The 21,260-nt window shown below is 38.0% G+C and overlaps 1 protein-coding gene across 12 annotated transcripts in view; it reads left to right on the top strand.

Moving 5' to 3' along the window:
- LOC115213810 (probable phospholipid-transporting ATPase IA) overlaps positions 1–21,260 on the top strand; it is a 509,671-nt gene that overhangs the window by 366,804 nt on the left and 121,607 nt on the right. For all 12 annotated transcript variants that reach the window (XR_004999986.1, XM_029782682.2, XM_036504660.1 and 9 more), the window contains 7 exons: positions 37–151; positions 5,945–6,014; positions 7,250–7,377; positions 10,207–10,277; positions 12,082–12,179; positions 14,096–14,204; positions 15,024–15,151. Coding sequence is in view for 11 of the 12 variants with exons in the window: in XM_029782682.2 (XP_029638542.1) it covers positions 37–151; positions 5,945–6,014; positions 7,250–7,377; positions 10,207–10,277; positions 12,082–12,179; positions 14,096–14,204; positions 15,024–15,151 (719 nt within the window). In the remaining variant the exon portion in view is untranslated. The remainder of the gene's footprint in view (positions 1–36; positions 152–5,944; positions 6,015–7,249; positions 7,378–10,206; positions 10,278–12,081; positions 12,180–14,095; positions 14,205–15,023; positions 15,152–21,260) is intronic.

Genomic DNA, 21,260 nt, shown 5'->3' with positions numbered 1-21,260 from the left:
TCAGCAGCTTACATGTTGCCTTCTTTATTTTTGCAGTGTTAAAAAATGGTGACTGGTTTCCAGTTAAGTGGATTGACGTAACAGTGGGAGATCTGGTCAAGATCACGAGTAGCAAGTTCTTTCCTGCTGATTTGCTGCTGTTATCTTCCAGGTGAGTAAATTACAGTTGGTCTCTCCCAGGTAAATTGCAATTGGGCTCATCACTTTCCACCAACAAACTGCCTCTCTTTCTGTAACATCTCCTGTCTAAATACATTGTGCACACTTGCTAATGAGGTTAACCTCTCTGTAATCATTTGACCAGTTAGAAATAGCAGCTAAACTCATTTAAACCATATCCTTTTATCTTAAAAAAACAAGGAAGAATGCATAAGTGTTGTAGTTCTAGAAAGACAGGGTCACATCTGGAGTGTTTTGAGGTCATAGATCTGCTCACTCGGGTCTAGCATGGAGTGAAACAACAGTACTTTGAAGATGAGTTGGGATAATGAGGAAGCCTCAGTATCGTTGCCCAACCTGTTAGAAATAGCAACTGAATTCTACTCAAACCATATGTTACCATAAAAAAAAGAAAGACCCAATAGATAATTTGCCTGAAAATAATATGGGTTGGACATGGCTGGATTACTTTGAGGTCTGTTTGATCAGCACTGGCCTTGAGTTAAACAATAACAACAACAATAAATCATAACATGAGTGGTTTCCAGCTAACAAAACTGTCTTTTGTGATAGCAGTCTGGCTTTGTCTGGTTTTGAATGATAAACAAAGAAAACAAATCAGTGATTGCCCATCCTTGGTCCATACATTTCAGTTATCTCTGTAAGTTATCTTTCAGAGCCTACTTTAACCATCCTCCCCTTTCTAGTACAATTAAAAAGTCTTTGAAAAGTTCTTGAGGTTTTTTTTTTAAGCTTGCCTGTCAAGCCTCTTTGTTTTGTCTGAAGTGGCATCAAATTATTATTCTTTTAAACAAGTCTTTCAGTACCAGTCCATCATCATCATCATAGTAACACTTACAATGTCATGGTGGTAGACTTACTCCTCACTTGGTTTAATACCACTACTTGCCTATCCTTCAAGTCTTAAGTATTAACTTTATATCCTGAAACCCTGCTTCCTCTAGCTGCAACCAATCATTTGTGCTCTTTGTCAAGGGTTTCCTTTACAAAAGCTCTTCAAAGAGGTCAAATCACTGCCTTTCCACTTTTGACCCAACCAGTGGTTCTCAACTATTTTTTGCCTATGGACTTCGTTGATTCCTATTTTACTCTTCTGGACCTCCATAGCCATTTGATGTGTGTGTGTGTGTGTATATTCTTGTACTTGTTTCAGTCATTTGACTGCAGCCATACTGAAACACAGCGTTGAAGGGTTTTTGGTCTCTTTTTTCCAACTGCTAAGTTACAGAGACATAAACACAAAGACACACACAGATATATATATATATATATATATATATATATATATACATACACAGTAGGTTTCGTTCAGTTTCTGTCTACCAAATCCACTCACAAGACTTTGGTCAGCCTGAGGCTATAGTAGAAGACATGTGTCCAAGATGCCACACAGTGGGACTGAATGCAGAACTATTATAAAAATCCTACTGTAATAAAATATTTTTAGGAATTGAATAAAGAATTGTTAAAATATTTTGTGTATTATAGAAGTGTAAGCAATTTATTGTGCAAATTTTAGCACCAAAATCTAACATGAATCCCCAAGGGCCATATGGACTGTGGTTGAGAGGAACTGGACTAAACCATCACATAAAAGGGTAGGGTTTTGGAGTTGATCATGTTCATACCTCTCCTTCATAAATGCTTATTTTCTTAAGAAGAAAACAATTCATAGAACCTACTTACTGCCTTTCAAATGTGCAAGCACCCTTCATTGCTTTCATTCAGTTTTAGATATTTGGATTACTACATCCACCCAGATAACTATGAACCCTTCATGTAACAATATCTGAAAGGACCAAGGTCTCTGATAATTGTAACCGTGATAATCTACTGAGTTTGGGTTTAAGTTAGGAGTGAAGTTGAAGGAAAGAAGGAAAAGTGTTTAGTATCTGAACAGGATGACTCAGTTGAGCGACAAGAGTTTAACCTGTTCTCTATTTTAGAGGAGGAATTCTGTACATTATTTACATAGGATGGATATGTGTCCTCATTTTGTTTCTTGTTGCCACAACGTTTCGGCTGATTTACTCTCCTGCCTTCATCAGGTGTCCTGATGGAATTTTGAACCCAACCCAGGCTTCTAATTCCTAAGGTATTTTTTGCTGATGTTGTTATTATTTATTTATTATTTTTATTGTGCTATATGTTCATGGGCATATGGCATAATGGTTAAGAGTGCAGACTATTAACCCCAAGATTCCGAGTTCAATTCCAGGCAGTGCCTTGAATAAATAATAGTAATAATAATCGTGAAGTATATTTGTCACTTAAATGTGGCTAACCCCTAAGGGTGAATGCTACTGTAGCTTGTAGCCCCAGGAGGACACCTCCTCCAGCTGGCTATTGACACACTTTCTAGGGCACAGAAAGTGTGTCAATAGCCAGCTGGAGGAGGTGTCCTCCTGGGGCTACAAGCTACAGTAGCATCCACCCTTAGGGGTTAGCCACATTTAAGTGGCAATTATACTTCACGATGTGTTGCAGCTACTGTTTATACCTCGCTCAGAGATTTATTATGGTTTAATAATAATAGAGCCAACTTGTACAAATGCAAAGCAAAAGTCAAACATAAAACAATAATAATAATAATAATATCAGCAGAAAATACATTAGGAATGAGAACCCAAGGTTGGGTTCAGAATTCCACCAGGACACCTGGTGAGTAAATCAACCAAAACATTGTGGTAACAACAAACAAGATGGGGACACATGTCTGTCCAATGTCAATAAAGTAAGAGTTTAACTCTTTAGCATTCAGATTAATCTGTCAAATGTAATACTTGTTTATTCATATTGTTTTGAATTAATCATGCTTTATCTCATATCTTCAGAATTTCAATAATGTAATGGTATATTTTTAGAACGACCTTAGAGTTTAAACTAGCATTCTGTCGATCACGACAATAAGGGTTCCGATTAATTCAATCAACTGAACAGCCTGCCCATGAAATTAACATGCAAATGGCTGAGTGCTCCACAGGCATGCATGCTCTTAATGTAGTTCTCAGGGAGATTCAGTGTGACACACAGAATGTGACAAAGCTGAATGTTTGAATTACTGGTACAATTCACTTTTGCCAGCTAAGTTGACTGGAGCAACATGAAATAAAGTGTGTTACTCAAGGACACAAAATGCTACCAGGAACCAAACTCACAACCTTACAATTGTGAGCTGAATACTGTAACCACTAATCCAAGCGCCTCTACACTTTTGAGGATAGGTGTGTGAGGTGAGGTCTGGTCAGTTTGAACATTAAGCATGTTGAATATTTGGGCCAGATATGGCCGGATTAAAGTTAGTGTTAAAAGTCCTCAGTTTATTTCAGATAGTTAATTTTCCCTTTCAGATTTTTATCTCACTTGGTATGGCTTGGTATTATGTACGATGTTTAAGGCAGTGAGCTGGCAGAAGCATTAGCACGCCGGGTGAAATGCTTAGCTGTATTTTGCCTGTTGTTACGCTCTGAGTTCAAATTCTGCCAAGGTCGACTTTGCCTTTCATGCTTTTGGGGTCGATAAATTAAGTACCAATTGCATACTGGGGTGAATCTAATCAATCTGCATCCTCCCCCAAAATTTTGTGCCTAGAGTAGAAAAGGTTATGTACCTTGTTTCCACTAATTGTTTTAAGTGCCTATGTAGTCATAGAGAGGGCTACACCAACACTAAGCTGGTACACATTTACAGCTGAGTAGATTGGAACAATAGGAAATGAAGTATCTTGCTCAAGGATACAAAACACCTGGTCCAGGAATTGAACCCACAATCTTAGGATCATAAGCTAAACACAATCTAACCACTAAACCTCATGCTTTCGCTGCAGCATGAAGGCTTAAGTATTTAATTCATTAATTAGTAAATTTATTTTTAATTTTAATTGAAATCTTTTCACAACATTAACTTGTAACCTTTCTCCTTCAGGATTAAATGTTCTCTATTTTTTTCTTTTTTGATTTTCTTGTTTTGTTTCATTCCTTTGTTGATGTATCTCATTAGACTCCAACATCACCCCCACCCAGCCCACTCCTTGCACATTCACTTGTCCATCCGTTCCTGCATTTATTGATTGTGTGACAAAATTTCATCCGCTTGCACCACCTCATCTCATCTCATCTTGTGAAATATCCTGTCTTTTTGTCAGTCTGATCACACTAATTTGCTGTTTCAGTCAATAGTCAGCTTAAGCTGGATTGACACAATTTATAATAATAATAATAATAATAATAATAATTGCTACTGTAGTTATGCTTCACTAAATAAATAAACTGCTATCCAAAGGCCTTCAGGTTTTATCAGATGAGTTAATAAGTATCTTTAATTATCTTTGACAAATGTTGATGTAAAGTCGAGATGATACCTGGCTGTCCAGTGAAGCTGTGCAACCGTGTCTATAGGACGTTGTCCTGTAGTTTAAGGTTGAAGGCTCTCTCTCCTCTCACTTTTCCTTGCTGCTTCTCTTTCTCTAAGTTAACACTTCACTATCAGGTAGAATTGATGTCTTCTTAAGCTTGTCTATTGTCTATTTGCATCAATTTACTGTTGCTGAAATTAATGGCTTTATTTAAAGAGAAGTAAAGAGAATCTAAATATTTATCTCTCTATCCACTAGTTGTGATGTTGTTGAAGCTGGATTTTGGGTGGTATTTTTACTCCCAGGTCAACCTTGATTGAGTAGACCTATGATTAAAAGGTCCTCATATGGGATCGTCCTGTCTTCTCATTTTTTTGTTAGGAAGGGCATCCAGCCATAGAAACCATGCCACAACAGAGAGTTTCATGTAAAACTGTCCATCGCAGGCCAGCATGGACTGCAGATGTTAAATGATGATGATTATGATGGTCTACATCATCTGACATGTCCATTTTAAAAATGGTGGACAAATTTGAGGGGAATTTGATTGCTATTTCTAGTAAGTCAAGCGACTATTTAGATGTTTTTTCCTAGGTTGGTTCATCGATTTTGTCAGTGACATGTGGTAACTCATTGCTGACCTCCCAACTATAATCAGAACAAAGATGTCAACACAAAGTACTGTACAGTAAAGCCAGCTGTCACTTGCTAATGTGTATTTCTTGGTAAAATATACCATGCTCTTATGTATGCTGCTTATATTAGTTGGATCGGTGTCTTCATCTTGACTGTTGTTTTCACTGTTTTGGTTGTTGTAATGCTCTGTCCTTCTTCAAGTGTCTTGTGTTGAATTCTGTTGTATCAGAATTTCAAATCTAACACTTTATTTGATCTACTGGGTACACTGTTCTCATTCCACTCTCTGCATTACATGACATTTTTTGCTTCAGTTGAATTATGTGAATTACCTTAGTGCCTTGCCTGAGATTGAACTCAGAATGATGGAGGAGAAAAATTGCTCATCTTTTCTAATGCCTCAAGGACACCACTTTGGAGAGATGTACTTCTTGACATCACAAATCTAGTCTCTTTGAACAGTTCAAATGGTTCCCTTGCCAAAATATCAAACCTCAATTCATCAAATGGTGCAACATTGGCTTCTGTTTTGTTTTCTATGTCCAGTATGATTTTTTTCAAATGCAATTCATTATGGCTAATCTATCAATTCTGGTGACTATTTACTGCAAGAAACGCAAGAAGCAGAGAGATATACTGTCAAATTTGAAGTTATCATGGTAACTTGTGAGGATCTCCATTATGATTTTATTTTACCTTTCTGTTTATGGAGCATTAATTTCTTTTTTTCTCTTTTTTAAATATAAGATTTATTTTTTTTGTCTGATTTTCTAGTGAGCCCCAAGGTATGTGTTACATAGAAACCTCCAACCTAGATGGGGAAACCAACTTGAAAATACGTCAAGTAAGTTTTGAAGAAAATTCGACTCTAATGTTTTTTCCATTCTAAATTATTATTTTGTGTCTTCAGAATGTAGGGAAGGTGTCTTGAGAAAATTTTGTGAAGGGGAAAGGAGATTTAGTGTTTTAAGAATGTGTGTGGAAGGGAGGGAGTGACATAGTAGGATGCCAGTGGCACATAAAAGCAACAATTACATTCTCGGAGTGGTTGGCGTTAGGAAGAGCATCCAGCCATAGAAACCATGCAAAATCAGATTGGAGTTTTGTGCGGCCTCCCAGCTTGCCAGCCCTGGTCAAACCATCCAACTCATGCCAGCATGGACAATGGATGCTAAATGATGATGATGATGATGAGATCAACATCATCGTTGTCATTTAGTGTCCACTTTTCCATGTTTGCATGGGTGCCAGATGCCCTTCCTGTCACCAACCCCCATCTATTTCCAAGTGAGGTAATACTTCCCTATGGTCAAACATTTTTTTTTATGGCAGATTGGAAACAAATTACTGCTTTTGTGATGGTGGTGCTCATTTACAACCACCACACAAGCTTCTTTTAGTTTCTGCCTACGAAATCAATTCATTAAGTGCTGGTTGGTCCAGGACTGTAGAAGACACTTGCCCATGGTGCTGTGCAGTGGGACTGAATTTGAGACTGCTTGGTTGAGAAGGAAGCTTCCTAACCATACATACACGCCTTCACTTGCTACGTCTACACCAGATGGATTTTTTTTTTTAATAAAGTTTTGTCAGAGAGGAAAGGAACTGCAGTGGTCATGACCTTTGTAGGCCCTCCTGAACAGGTAACATTGATATAGGTAATGTTTAGTTTGGGCACCTGTTATTTATCTTTGATTTATCTGTCTCTTTTGAGTGGTTGGTCTCACATGCTTCCTGGTTTAACCCCCATCTCTGACACCTTTATTGAAGTGCAGCAGTCAGACATGATTTCCTCTTTGTCTACATTCTTCCTGCAAACATTATGGGCATTACCTCTTTTAGCCTGTCTAAAAACTCAATCTGTAGAAAAAAAATTAAGGGCAGGAAGGAAAACCAAGGTGTGAAAAGACAGTTGGCCCTGGTATTTGGACCCAATTAACCTCACTAATCTGTGTTAGGTGAAACAAACATTGAAACATCACACTCAAGCTTATAGGGAAATGTGAGTGTGGCTGTTTGAGTGTAACTTATCCCCCTGTCCTATCAGACACTCAGTATTTGTATCTATTGTTTTTCCAGGGTTTGCCTCAAACATCTGGGTTACTGACACATCAAGACCTCATGGAACTCAGTGGGACCGTTGAATGTGAAACACCAAACCGTTTCCTTTATGATTTTGCTGGCAATATCCGGCCATCTGGCAGACAGTAAGTTTCAACCAATGGCAGATTAGTAGCTTTAATTCGTCCTTTATTTTTTTTAATTCTTCCTCTCTGCTTTCATAATTAATCCTTCAATAAATGAGTCATTGTTTTTTTTAATTATGCATGAATATATTATTGTGTATGTGTGTGATTATGTATAAGGGATGTATGTATGCTGTTTGTACATATGAAGTGGACTGTGTTATATATTTATGAGTTTATCTATGTTGTGTGTTTGTACAAGTGTTTGTGTGTACATTGTGTGTGTGTGTGTGTGTGTGTGTGTGTGTTTTTTTGAGGGCATGTGTGCATTGCATGTATGAAGAAGTGTATTGTATGTTTGAGTGGATGAGGGTCTGTTTGTATATTGTGTGTATGTATGAGGTCTGTATTTTTCACATGCATGCCTGTATGGGCATGTGTGTGTGTGTATAAGGTTATGCAAATATGTAATGTCTTTGAATATATTAATAGAATTGTGTTCTCATGTATTTGAAAGTATAAATATGTATATGTCATTGTGTATATCATGTGTATGAATATTAATGTATGTAATTTTAAAAAAAGAAGGAAGAGTGTGTAGGCATTTTATTCTGTGGTTTAGCGCTTTTTTTTTTCTTTTGGTGATGTGAATAGTTTTCTTCCATGTTAACCTGGGACCCTGAGATAGTGAATGTGTAATCAAAGACATTCCTGCCTTGACCTTCCCATCTTTTTTCTAAGCATAGTGAATTGAGGGCCATATTGTCATCCATTGTGTACTCTTTTTCTAACATGCTAGAGTATAATTCAAGAGAGATTTGACTGCTATTTCTTGCATGTCATTCGAGCACATACAGCTCCCTCATTGACTCGGGGTGTGTAAGCGATTATAGGGTTGTGAAGTAATGGTGTATATCCTTGTTCCAATTGATGCTAAATCATTACCATCATTGAAATTATTGTCATCAATGACAATAGGCACAGGAGTGGCTGTGTGGTAAGTAGCTTGCTTACCAACCACATGGTTCCAGGTTCAGTCCCACTGCGAGGCACTTTAGGCCTTCTACTATAGCCTCGAGCCGACCAAAGCCTTGTGAGTGGATTTGGTAGGCGGAAACTGAAAGAAGCCCGTCGTATATATGTATGTGTTTGTGTGTCTGTGTTCATCTCCCCAACATCACTTGACAACCGATGCTGGTGTGTTTACATCCCTGTAACTTAGCGGTTCGGCAAAAGAGACCGATAGAATAAGTACTAGGCTTACAAAGAATAAGTCTTGGGGTCTATTTGCTTGACTAAAAAGGTGCTGCTCCAACATGGTCGCATTCAAAATGACTGAAACAAGTTAAAGAATAAAAGAATGAAGTAATCAGACACTATTTACATGATCTATGAGACTTGCTAGAAATAACAGTTGCCAAATCTCCAAGAAATCACACATCGGATAAGGCAGTTGCTGATAAACTGAAAGGGAAGACTGAATGGTCATAGCCAGAACACTCTTGAGGATGTATTCTAAGATGGGTATTGACTTTGGTCTAAATTACTCGTATATATTACCATCGTCAACTTATCGTGATCATTGCCAATGTTATCACTAGCATCATCACAATCAATACAGTCATTATCATCATCATCATCCTCATCATTAGTATTACCATCACCACCATCAACATTAGCTTCACCACAATCAGCTTCATCATTCCCATCAGCATCATCATCTCCATTAGTATTGCACATCACCATCATCATCATCACTCATCAATAGCATCACTATCAACCAGTTGGATACCTGTATGTGGTTGCTTGACCAGCTAGAAATAGTTGCTAAATTTACCTGAAATCATATCCTATCGTTGTGAAAATGATGATATCTAATAGTACATGGACAGCTGGAAAAGGACAGGTTGGTCATTGCTGGAAGGATTTAATTGTAGGTGGTTCAATCAAGCCAACATAGGGTTAAGGAACACCACCACCCACCATCGTCACCCCCAGAACCATTATGTCTTTCACCAAGCTAACAAGAGAGCCTTCAGGTGGTTATTCAACCTGCTGGATATAGTAGTCAACTTAATTTCAAATCACTTAACTTGCATTTTAAAAATGGGAGAACATATGAGACAGTATGGTTCCTCATACACAAAATGACAAGGTGGTCACAGTTGGATTGTAAGTGCCTGCTGTTCAGCCATGGCTGATCTGGGACTAAACAACTACATCAACTGCAACCGCCGCCTTCCAGTAGTAGAACTATTCACACCAATCAACCCTTTAGCATTCAGATTACTCTGTGAAATGTAATAATTATTTATTCACATTATTTTTAATTAATCAAGGCAGCGAGCTGGCAGAATCGTAAGCACGCCAGGTGAAATTCTTAAGCGGCATACTGTCTGCCACTGCATTCTAAGTTCAAATTCCACTGAGATCAACTTTGCCTTTCATCTTTTCGAGGTCAATAAACTAAGTACCAGCTGTGTACTGGGATCGATCTAATCGACTGGCCCCTCCCCCAAATTTCAGGCCTTGTGCCTATACCAGAAAGGATTAATTTTTAACCAATCAGGCATTATCCAACAGCTTTGAGATTTTGAAGATGTGATAGTTTATTTTTAAAATGATTTTATAAGATGTTTGTGAGAGGCTGGATCTGGCCAGTTTGAACATAAACCCAGTAAGATATTTTGGCCTGATATGGCCAATTTAAGTGCTAAATGCTTTATGTGATTTCTTCTTAACCAAAAAATACAGTTCTCATCACTTTTTATTCCCCTCTCTTTCACTTTTTCTCATGCACACATGCTTCTGATGTTCAAACACCTGATATGTCTTGTCATTGTATTACAGAGCTATTCCTTTGGGGCCAGACCAGTTGTTATTACGAGGTGCTATGCTGAGAAACACAAAATGGATCTTTGGTAAGGATCTGTGTTTGATACATTCTTTTGTTTCCTTCATTTAAAAAAAAAAAAATTTTTACTGTTTTGTCTCAGACTAAGATTGTAATTGTATTTAGAAGGTATAGACTGTGGATATAGTCACAGTCATGGCTGTGTAGTTAGGAAGTTTGCTGCACAACGTGGTTTCAGATGTAGTCCTACTGCACAGCCACTTTGGCAAGTGTCTTCTATAATCCCCTGCCTTAATGCCTTGTTAGTGAATTTGTTTGGCAGAAACTTTGCAGTAACCACACACACACACACCTTATAGGTAAGAGTTGATGACAGGAAGAGCACCCAGCTGTAAAATTGTACTTCAAATAAGTCTGCATCCAAACCCATGCTAACATGGAAAGTAGATGGTCAGAAAATGGAAATGAAAGTGTGCATGTGTCTGAAAATGAAACTGATAGAATACCAGACTCAAAAAATAATAGAGGAGTCAATTTGATCAATTAAATCCTTCAAGCCAGTGCTCCAGCATGGCCATAGTCCTATAACTGAAATGAGTAAAAGAATAGAAGCATTACTGTATTCAAAGCTACTTCTGTTGGTTCCAAATTCAAATTCTGCTGGGGTCATTTTTTTGCTGTCTGAGCTCAGTGAGTACCTCAGGGACGTGCCACCTGTGTAGGCAAGGCAGGCAGTGCCTACCCTGAATAAAATAGATCAATAGTAACATTTTCCTTTTATGGCAAAATATGCACCAAATTCAATAGAATTGTGAAGTTTACTCTGATTACTATGCATAAAATGCAAAATATTTTATTTTTCTGTAGATACGGTAGGCATAATTCACCTCTACCTTTCAATCTCAGTATTAAAGCTACACATAGTATTGCTGTAGTACACATGCTGCGTACATTCCTACAACAACATTTTCTGTATGCGCTATAAAGGCAGAAGTAAATCTACCTACAACTCAGTCACGTGCCTGTGTTTTACTACATAAACGTCACCAACTGCCTACCCTGAGTAATTACTGACAGCACGTGCCTGGAGTACCTGTAATAAACTAGATGAAAAAGAGATTGAATACTTATTTATTCTACATCATAACTGGTGAATAATAATGTGATTGGTTATTGATTTCCAATGAGGCATTGATTGGTTCATTGCATTTTAATGGCATGCCCCTTTCTCTTCAACAATGTATCAAAGTAATATAACCACATGGGTTGTGTAATTGGTCTGCTAGTGCCTAACTTAACTTCAATTCAGATTCATTACTAGTATTTCATTGTATCTTTGAGAAGGTACTTAATTCTGCTTGCTATTATGTATGTGCTATTTTCTATGGGCACAGTGGTTAGGGCATCAGGCTCACAATCATGAGGTAGTGAGTTTGATTCCCAGACCAGGTTGTGTATTGTTCTTGAGCAAGACACTTTATTTCACGTTGCTCCAGTTCACTCAGCCGTAGAAATGAGTTGCAACATCACAGGTGCCAAGCTGTATCGACATTTGGTTTTCCCTTGAATAACATCGGTAGTGTGAAAAGGAGAGGCTGGTATGCATGGGCAACAGCTGGTCTTCCATAAATAACCTTGCCCAGATTTGGCCTTGGAGGGTTACTTTCTAGGGGAGACGTCTTTACCCTATGAGTAGGGTGGGGCATAAATTTAACTCTCATTCAATTGATTCCAAGAGAGTTAAGTTATGCTCCCACTTTTTTTTCTGAGGCCTTTAGGAGATTGAATCAAATTATTGCTATTTATTATTGTTGTTTTTATTGTTGTTGTTGTTGTCATTTATTTATATGTTTATTTATTCAAATGTGCAGGTATTGTTATTTACACTGGTCATGAAAGTAAGCTGATGCTTAACACTACCTCTGCCCCTTTGAAGCGATCTAATGTGGAAAAAATAACAAATAAAGCTGTGAGTAACCAACATAACTTTTACCTTGTTCTTTGTGTTTGTTGTTGGGGGTCAACCATCTTTTACCTATGGACCCCTTTAATTCCTATTTTACTCAACTGGGACCTTTATACCCATTCAATGCTTAAAAATGAATCCTATTGTATTTCTATAATTAAATATCAGGGATTGTATAAAAATAAATTGTTAAACTATTTTGTGTATTGTGGAAGTGTAATAAAATTTTATATGGACCTTCAAAGGGTCATGTGAACCCCAGTTGAGAACCACTGACCTAGATGAACCTTACTCAAGTAAAATTGTGAGCAAGTGTGTTCAAGTTATGACCATTCTGCCTTTTCGTATTCTAGGGACTTCTACATTATCCAGTGTATCCTTCGTTTTTAACAAGAATAGAGTAATTTGAAGGAAATTTGACTGTAATTTCTATTAGGTTGGGTGACAATATAGAGATCTTCTCATGTCACTTGCCTGTCCAATTCTATATGTATTTTTGTCAGTTTTGGAAATAAAGAGGTGTATTGATTTACTGCATAGCTTAACCCTTGATAGATAGCAGAAGAGTCCTAACATTTTGGACATTGGTCCTGCATCAGAAAAAAAAAGAAAAGCAAAGGGGGAAATAAGAAAGAGGTAAATTAGATAACAGAGGGAAAAAATTGGCAAGGCGCTAGGAACCTGGAGGAAATGCAGTTCTTTTGTGAGGGAAGTTAAGAAAAGACAGGAGAGGCAAGTGTGTATGTTCATGTATAGGAGTGTATTTGGCTTTAGAGATGGGCATGTGGAGGAGGGGGTGTATGTGGGTAAAAGTGTGCAAGTGCTGAAATATAGTGGCATGGTTTAGTGGGTGGTGAGGTGTCAGGATTTGTGTATGAGGAAAGTGTGGCAGTGGATAGGTAACAGCAAGCATGAGTGAGGTAAAAGGGGAAGGCAAGAGGAATGTGGAGGGTGTGCTGGTAGTGTGTGCCAGGGTATGGGTGTGAAATGCTGTTACATGGAAAGAAATATATGAACAAAAGAAGTAAGCTTGCCCCTCCTCAATTGCTAAAGATCATCATATTTTCTGCCCTCTCAGATGAAGGCCAAAGCCTAAAACATTAGATTTTTTACTTCTTGATTTAACTCATCTCATCCACACCACTACCTAGCACCTTGGGTACTTTTAAAAGTCCTCTCTATTGCAAGCATGTAGGCCTGACCTCTAGTTTAAGGATAACTTCTTATCCTCTCCTTGCCTCCTTCCTTTCTGTCAGCTTTGGAGACACTGTAAGGTATCTCGAACAATGCCTTACTTCTTGAATAAAATATTGGTTTCAAATTTTGGCACAAGGCCAGCAGTTTCAGGGAAGGGGCTAAGTCAGTTACATCGACCCCAGTATTTAACTGATACTTATTTTATCGACCCTAAGAGAATAAAAGACAAAGTCAACCCCAACAGCATTTGAACCCAGAACATAAAGACAGATGAAATGCTGCTAAACATTTTGTCCAGTATCCTAATGATTCTGCCAGCTTGCCATCTTTTTCCTGAATAAAATATTGAAAAGCAAACTATTCCATAAAGACTCTTATAGACAAATTTTCCAATTAGTCTATAAGAGTTCTCTGTCACCTGTTACCTTGTATCCTAGCTCTTACACTGTTTGATCAACCTTTTAGTATTCAGATTACTCTGTCAGTTGTTTTTTAGAATGACATTGTAGGGTACATGTAAGAGGCCAGATTTGATTGGTTTAAATACAGAACAAATAGAATATTTGGGCTGGATATGGCCAGTTTAAATGCGAAAGGGTCAAACTATCACTGGTTACAAGGTTCTCTTTCAATCAAGTTACTTGTAACAAAAAAATGAAATCAATATTGTTGTTACTGCTGTTACGATTATTACTATATTTTTCTTTCTTTTTCTTCTCTAGATCCTGAACCTGTTTGTGCTATTAATATGCCTGTCGCTGTTGAGTGCCATTGCTAGTTTTGTATGGACTCACAATCATGTGAACAGGGATTGGTATCTTGGATATGCAGGTATGTTCTGTGTCTGAATGTACATCTATATATATAGTTCCCTCTCCCAAAATTTCAGGCCTTGTGCCTATAACAGAAAGGGTTATTGTTATTGTCATCAGGTGCTCACAGCCCTCTGTCAGTCAGGCAATGTGGTCTGGGGAAGCTCCACTATGGTGTTCCATTGGGCATTGATGAGAATTGACTGGCTGGTCTATTCTGGAGGACTTTCAAATCAGGACTTTCCTACCACCCTGCCTCCCTTACTTTGGCTGGGAAAGGCAGGCAGTCTTTCTCTTCCTGATAGCTATGATACAAGAAGTTGGATGGTGGACAAGACTGAAAGGACTGACTTACCTCTTTTCGCAACCCTCATTGACATTTTTTCAAAGTTCCACTTGAAAAAGAAGATACAAGTCAAGAGGGAGATGCTGCCCCTTAATAAATTTGTTGAATGTTGGGTGAGTGTAGCAAGAATGGTCCAAGTGAGTGCACAAATCTAAGTTGGTGCCTGTAGGTTGGAGAGAACAGACAGGAGAAGGGTGCTCCTTAGTGTTGTTCTTAATTGTCATCGACCAAGGATGTGTGGGGTTCCATCATTATCCTTGGGTGGTACTACCCTGCTACTGGGGTATCTTGTTATAAATTTCTCATTAGTTATTGTTTTTATTGTTTGCATATGTCTATGTAACTCCCCACTATTTATCTTTGTATTGTCCTAAATGTTTGTGGCCCTTGTGGCAAATACAAGAAATCATTATTATCATTATTATTATTATTATTATTATTGTTGTTGTTATTGTTAGTAGTCATCATAATCTTTTTCTTATTTATTTTCAGAAATGACCCCTAGCAATTTTGGATATAACCTGTTAACATTTATCATTTTATACAACAACTTGATCCCTATCAGTCTCCAAGTAACCCTTGAAGTGGTCAAGTTCATCCAAGCAATATTCATCAACTGGGTAAGACCCAAATACAAAATATTCATTTATTTGTTTTCAGTCACTTCAAAAATAAATGCAGTGTGTTATTTTTGTTGCTAGGTTACTCATCTCAAAATTGTTCTCATATTTATTATTGTTATTATTATTATTATGTTTGACTTTTGATTTGTATTTGTACAAGTTGGCTCCAAGTCTCACCCAGAGACCTCAAGAGACAACAAGTTAGAAGTTCATGTTGGTGTTATATAGGATGTCATATATTTGGTATTGTACATTGTATTGTTCTAGAGGATGTTTAAGAAAACATAGGAAAATTATGAGTTTGTGTTAAAATTTGAGATTACATAGACAGTATTTTACGTAGGATATGGACAGTTCCCATGAGCTCTATCTTTTGAATTTCTGCCATTTTGGGGTTTCCTAGTATCTGAGCTAGGTAGCAATCAGCCCCTTTTGCTATCATTCCCAGGGCACCTATGACAAAAGGTATTGTTTTAGTCTTCAGGTTCCACATTTTGCCAATTTCTATTTCAAGATCTTTATACTGCTTAGTTTTTGGTAGGCCTTGACAGATACATTTATATCGATGGGGACAGTCATATCAATGAGGAGGCATGATTTTTGTCTGAAGTCTTTCAATATGATGTCTGGCCTGTTTGCATCTATCTTTCTGTAAGTTTGAATGGTGAAGGTCCAGATGAGTGAGATGTGATCGTTTTCAAGCACTGGAGGTGGTTTGTGTTCCCACCAGTTTTTATCATGGGGCAAGTGAATATATCATGCCTGTTGAGATACTCTGGAGGTGCAAAAAGACTGCACATGGAGACAACATGATCAATGGTTTCATTTTGCTGTTGACATTGTTATTATTAGGTAGTGAGCTGGTAGTATCATTAGCACACCAGGCAAAATGCTTAGTGGTATTTTATCTGTCTTTATATTTTGAGTTCAAGTGCTGCCAAGGTTGACTTTGGTTTTCATCCTTTCAGATTTGATAAAATAAATACCAGTTGAGCACTGGGGTCAATGTAATTGACTTAAACCCCAGCCCAAATTTGCTGGTCCAGTACCAAAATTCGAAACAACAATTATTATTATTATTATTATTATTATTATTATTATAAAGTAAAGAACTCCCAAGATCATTAACATGCTGGTGCTTAGTGTTATTTCATCCATTTTTACATTCTGATTTCAAGTCCCACCAAGGATGACTTTGCCTTTCATCTTTTTGAAGTCAATAAAATACATACCAGTCAAGTGGTTTGATGTAATCAACTTGCCCCTTCTCCTCAAAAACTGCTGGTCCTGTGCCAAAATTTGGAACCATTATTATTATTATTATTAAAAAGCACCATCCAAACGTGGCTGATGCCAGCGCTGCCTTGACTGGCTTCCGTGCCAGTGGCACGTAAAAAGCACCAGTTGATCGTGGCCGTTGCCAGCCTTCTCTGGCCCCTGTGCCAGTGGCACATAAAAAGCACCCTCTACACTCACAGAGTGGTTGGCGTTAGGGAGGGCATCTAGCTGTAGAAACACTGCCAGATCAGACTGGAGCTTGGTACGGCCTACTGGCTTCCCAGACCCTGGTCAAACCGTCCAACCCATGCTAGCATGGAAAATGGACGTTAAACGATAATGACAATGATGATTATTAGGAAATAAGATAAATAAATTTGACATACATCTACAGATGCAATACCTGGTGGGATCATCAATGTTGTATTGAAGGGTCACAAGTGTTTCAGGTTTTACAACATACCTCCTTATCCAGGAAACCTGACTTATGTTGATCAAGCCAAGAGCTGTGTCCAAGTGGTGTTTTACTGACTGCATCAGTGGCCTCTTTTCAACTAGAGCCATCTGTATGCTTTCTCAGAAGCTTCACATTGTTCTTGATACCTTTTCTTCTGCTCATTCCCATAAAGACCAGAGTTCCATTGACCTTACTTAGAGTATTGTGTGTGAACCCTCAACTGCTAATCTCCACTGACAGACACCTTATCCTCTGCCCATTCTTTCAGAAAGTAAATTTTAACTTGCCTTAGATAATGATCATCATCATTCTGTCAGATGTAACACTTATTTATTCACATTGTTTTGAAATAATCATACATTATCTTGTAACTTCAAGATTATGATGACGCGATTGTTTACTTTTAGAATTATTCTGGTGGGGCGAGGCAGGATCTGGTTGATCAAACATAAATCAGGTAGATTATTTCGGCTGGATATGATTGGCTTAACTGCTTAAGGACTAAATTTGCTGAGTCAAACAGTTGATCAGATATGAAATACTTCTCTAAGTGACAAATAAGAGAAAGATGATCTCAGTTATATCAGGTATGGCCAGGAAGTAGGTCAGGCCTAAAACAGGAAGTAGGTCAGGACTGATTCTTCAGTGACCAGCAAAGGTCATAGGAAGTTAGCTAGTTCTCATTAACCTCCCAGCATGGAGATAAAACACAATGAAATCAGACAGTTGTCTCATAAGCAACAAGTATGGAGATTCGTTTTCAAATCTCAGTTTGGCAGGGCTAAGCAAGCTCCTACTCTTTATTATAATTTCAATGCTTTACAAGTTGTAATCATGAGAGTGCAGCCGCACTAAAGCATCAGCTTGAAGGTGTATCATTGAGTAATATAACCCTTTTCAGTTGTGGTAGTCTTGATTCAGTGAAATCGGAGCAGTGAACAGCAAAACTGACTTGAGTGAAATTTGAATCCAGGTGATTAAGAGATGCGACTGAATACCACAGGATATTTTCACACACTGCCATCTTAGAAGGGGACACATTGACTTATGTGATCCTGGGTTCTTTGCACATAGGTAAAAGATGGGATGATCATGGTTGGAAAGAATTCCATCATAGGTCTGTTTGATAAAGTTAATCTAGTGTTAAACAGTTGCAACAGCAACAGTTCTATCATCTTTGAAGAGGGAGTTTGCAGTTTATCTCATCCTTGACACATCATAATCGTCGTTGTCATCATCATCATCATCATCCATATCTTTTGTGTCTGTATTAAAGACAGAGCAATCATGGCTAAAATACTCTTGATCATATCTGCCTGGTGACGGCCCTGACCTCACTGCCATCATAGCAACACATTAAATTTTGTTATGGAGTTATTATTCAGTTGCTTAATCTGCAAGAAATAGCAGCCGAATATGATCAAAATAACCCCCTATAAACCTTTTTCAAAAAAAAAAAAAGTTGGATACACTGGATAATTTATTCCAAGCTACGCTGCTGCTATATCTGAAACTGGATGATCACGGCTGGAATAGGCTTCAATCATAGGTGTGAATCAACACTTGCACAGGGCTAAAACAATATAACAACCACAAATGCATCAGTGACTAACTAAATAAAGGAGTGGAATAAACATTAGCATAGAAACAGCAATTTTAAGTCCTGCCGATGTACTTCCTTTCTATATTACAGGTGTGTGCAGGGAGGGCAGGGGTTGGGGTCAGGATGACTCCTGCTCTAAAAATATCTAATTGTATTTCTCCGCTAGGTGCACACATACGCACAGACACACGTGAACATACACACACACACTTACTCAATACTGAGTGACCATATTCATTGATGACAGATAACAAAGCTTAACTGGACCTCCCTCTCTCTCTCACCTCATCTTCAATGTACCACCACTACCACAACTAGTGCCGCCACCACCATCACCAGTCACCATTGGCTAACTGCTATTTCAGAGAGCAAGGCCATTAAGAGTCTTCCTCTCAGAAAATACAGTCATTCTTTCGTCATATCCATATCCGTTCGAAACTCATTAAATTTTTTCTCTAATGCATTTTAGCATCGTTATCATCATCATCATCACCATCATCTGCTACTTGAAATATGATTTAACACCAGAGTGTAACTCGAGACGTAATTACCATCTGTCTAGAGGAAACCAAAATATCTAAAATATTTTTAAAAAGGAAAAAAAAAAAACGTCTTTATCTGGCATGGTAGGGTAGTTAAGAAGCTTGCTTTGCAACCTAATGGTTTTGTGTTCAATCCCACTGCATGGCACCTTGGGCAAGTGTCTACTGCTATAGCTCAAGGCTGACTAATGCTTTGTGAATGAATTTGGTAGTTGGAATCTGTGTAGAAGCTTGTTGTGTGTGTGTGTTTTCCATACCCCACCCCCAGCCATTTGACAATAAATGTTGGTTTGTTTACATCCCTGCTACTTGGCAGTTTAGCAAATAAAAGGACTAATACAATATGTACCAAAATTACTGGGATTGGGTTTTTGTTTTCTTTCTTTTCTTCTACAAAACCCTTCAATGTGTTGATCCTGTATGGCCACAGTCCAGTGATGGAAACAACATCTGTAAATAAACTATTTTCCTGTTTGGCCCCTGGTCAGCCCTAATTGAACAGACTCATAGTCAGACATTGCTCTTATGACCATACCATCCATGTCTTAGGTACACTGTACTAAGGACCACATTGTTCAATATATCCTTCCTTGTTTAAGGCAGTAAAGTGTAATGATTTGGTGGAGATATGGCTGCTGCTTCTAACAGATCACGAGCTCTGTGGAGTTTCCCTTGATTTTAGTTATGGTCTTGTCCAATGTGAACTTTGTCTTTTTTTTCCATTTTAATATATTCTTTAGAGATAAAAGATTATTAGTCTGTCAACTTGTAAAAGGTTTAGTAGTTCTTATGTTTATGGTGTAAGGCCCAGTGATAGGCTATAGAATTCACCATCAGAAGGTTGTGAGATCAATTTCTACCCCATCTCAAAATTTATGGCCTTGTATTTTTTTTGTTTTGTTTAAATCTGTTGAACTCTACCATAACCTCTAGACCTTAGCCTAAATCCACACAATATATCAGTAAAGGTGGTGAACTGGCAGAAACATTAGCACACCAGGCAAAATGCTTTGCGGTATTTCATCTGTCTTTACATTCTGAGTTCAAATTCCATTGAGGTCAACTTGGCCTTTCATCCTTTCAGGGTTGATAAATTAAGTACCAGTTGCGTATTAGGGTCGATCTCAAGTGGCCCCCTCCCCCAAAATTTCAGGCCTTGTGCCTGGAGTAGAAAAGAAAAGAATTTATCAGTAATTCAACTAATGTAATTCTATTTATTTGTGCTCTCTATGTATATCAATCAACTAATAAGTTTCCTTCAGTAAGTTTTCTGTTTCGAAAATAAGGTCAAGGCCAAGCAATGTCTTATGAGAAAATTTAGCAGACAGAGACTAAAAGCATGTACAGACATCTGCATATGTGCATACACGTTTCTGTGCGAATGTTTGCAACCTACGCTGAGCTATGGCTACAGGCAGTGACATCATTGTTTGAGGCCAGGCAACAAATGGTGATATTTGTTGACATTTCCTGTCAACATATTGTCCACTAGCTCTATGCTTTCAAGTTCCTCTGGAATAAAAATAATTTTAAAATTCTCTCACTTGAAAATAAGCAAGGGATAGTGCCAGAATGAACATCTCCGAAAATCCTGCTTCAGTTACCGGCCATCTAAGCCATGCTCGTATCAAAAAACCAACCATTAAGCATATGAATGATGAACCATGTATTTTGAGTCCCAATTTCTAGGACAGTTTACCCTGACATCAGAAACAGTTGCTCAACAAGATAGCTTATGTATAGTTGAAATAGCAGTCAGTTCATCAAAATGCATTGAAGCATCTTTAAAAAGAAGGACAATTTAAATCAGGGATGGGCAACTTTTCATCAACTAGAGGCCGCATCATACCATTTCCAAGTGGGAGAGGGTTGCATCATAAAACACATATGCATGAAATATTACTTGCCCACTTTACACAGAATTTTTTGCAGTTCTTAATTATATTTGTCTTCGTATGAAATTTTGTCTTAGTATGAAATTAGTAACCTAGAAACTCCTCAAAGGCTGCACACCAAGTTACCTATGCATGATTTAAATATTCTTTTCTACTCTAGGCACAAGGCCCGAAATTTTGGGGGATGTGGGCATTGAATTAGAGCAACCCCAGTACTCAGCTGGTACTTAATTTATTGACCCTGAAAGGATGAAATGCAAAGTCGACCTCGGTGGAATTTGAACTCAGAACATAAAGACAGACGAGATACAGCTAAGCATTTTGCCTGGCC

The sequence above is a fragment of the Octopus sinensis genome, linkage group LG7 (genome assembly GCF_006345805.1).
Source record: "Octopus sinensis linkage group LG7, ASM634580v1, whole genome shotgun sequence".
Taxonomy (NCBI): domain Eukaryota; kingdom Metazoa; phylum Mollusca; class Cephalopoda; order Octopoda; family Octopodidae; genus Octopus; species Octopus sinensis.
The sequence above is the reverse complement of the archived record's forward strand: the minus strand, read 5'-3'. Positions and strand labels throughout refer to the sequence as shown.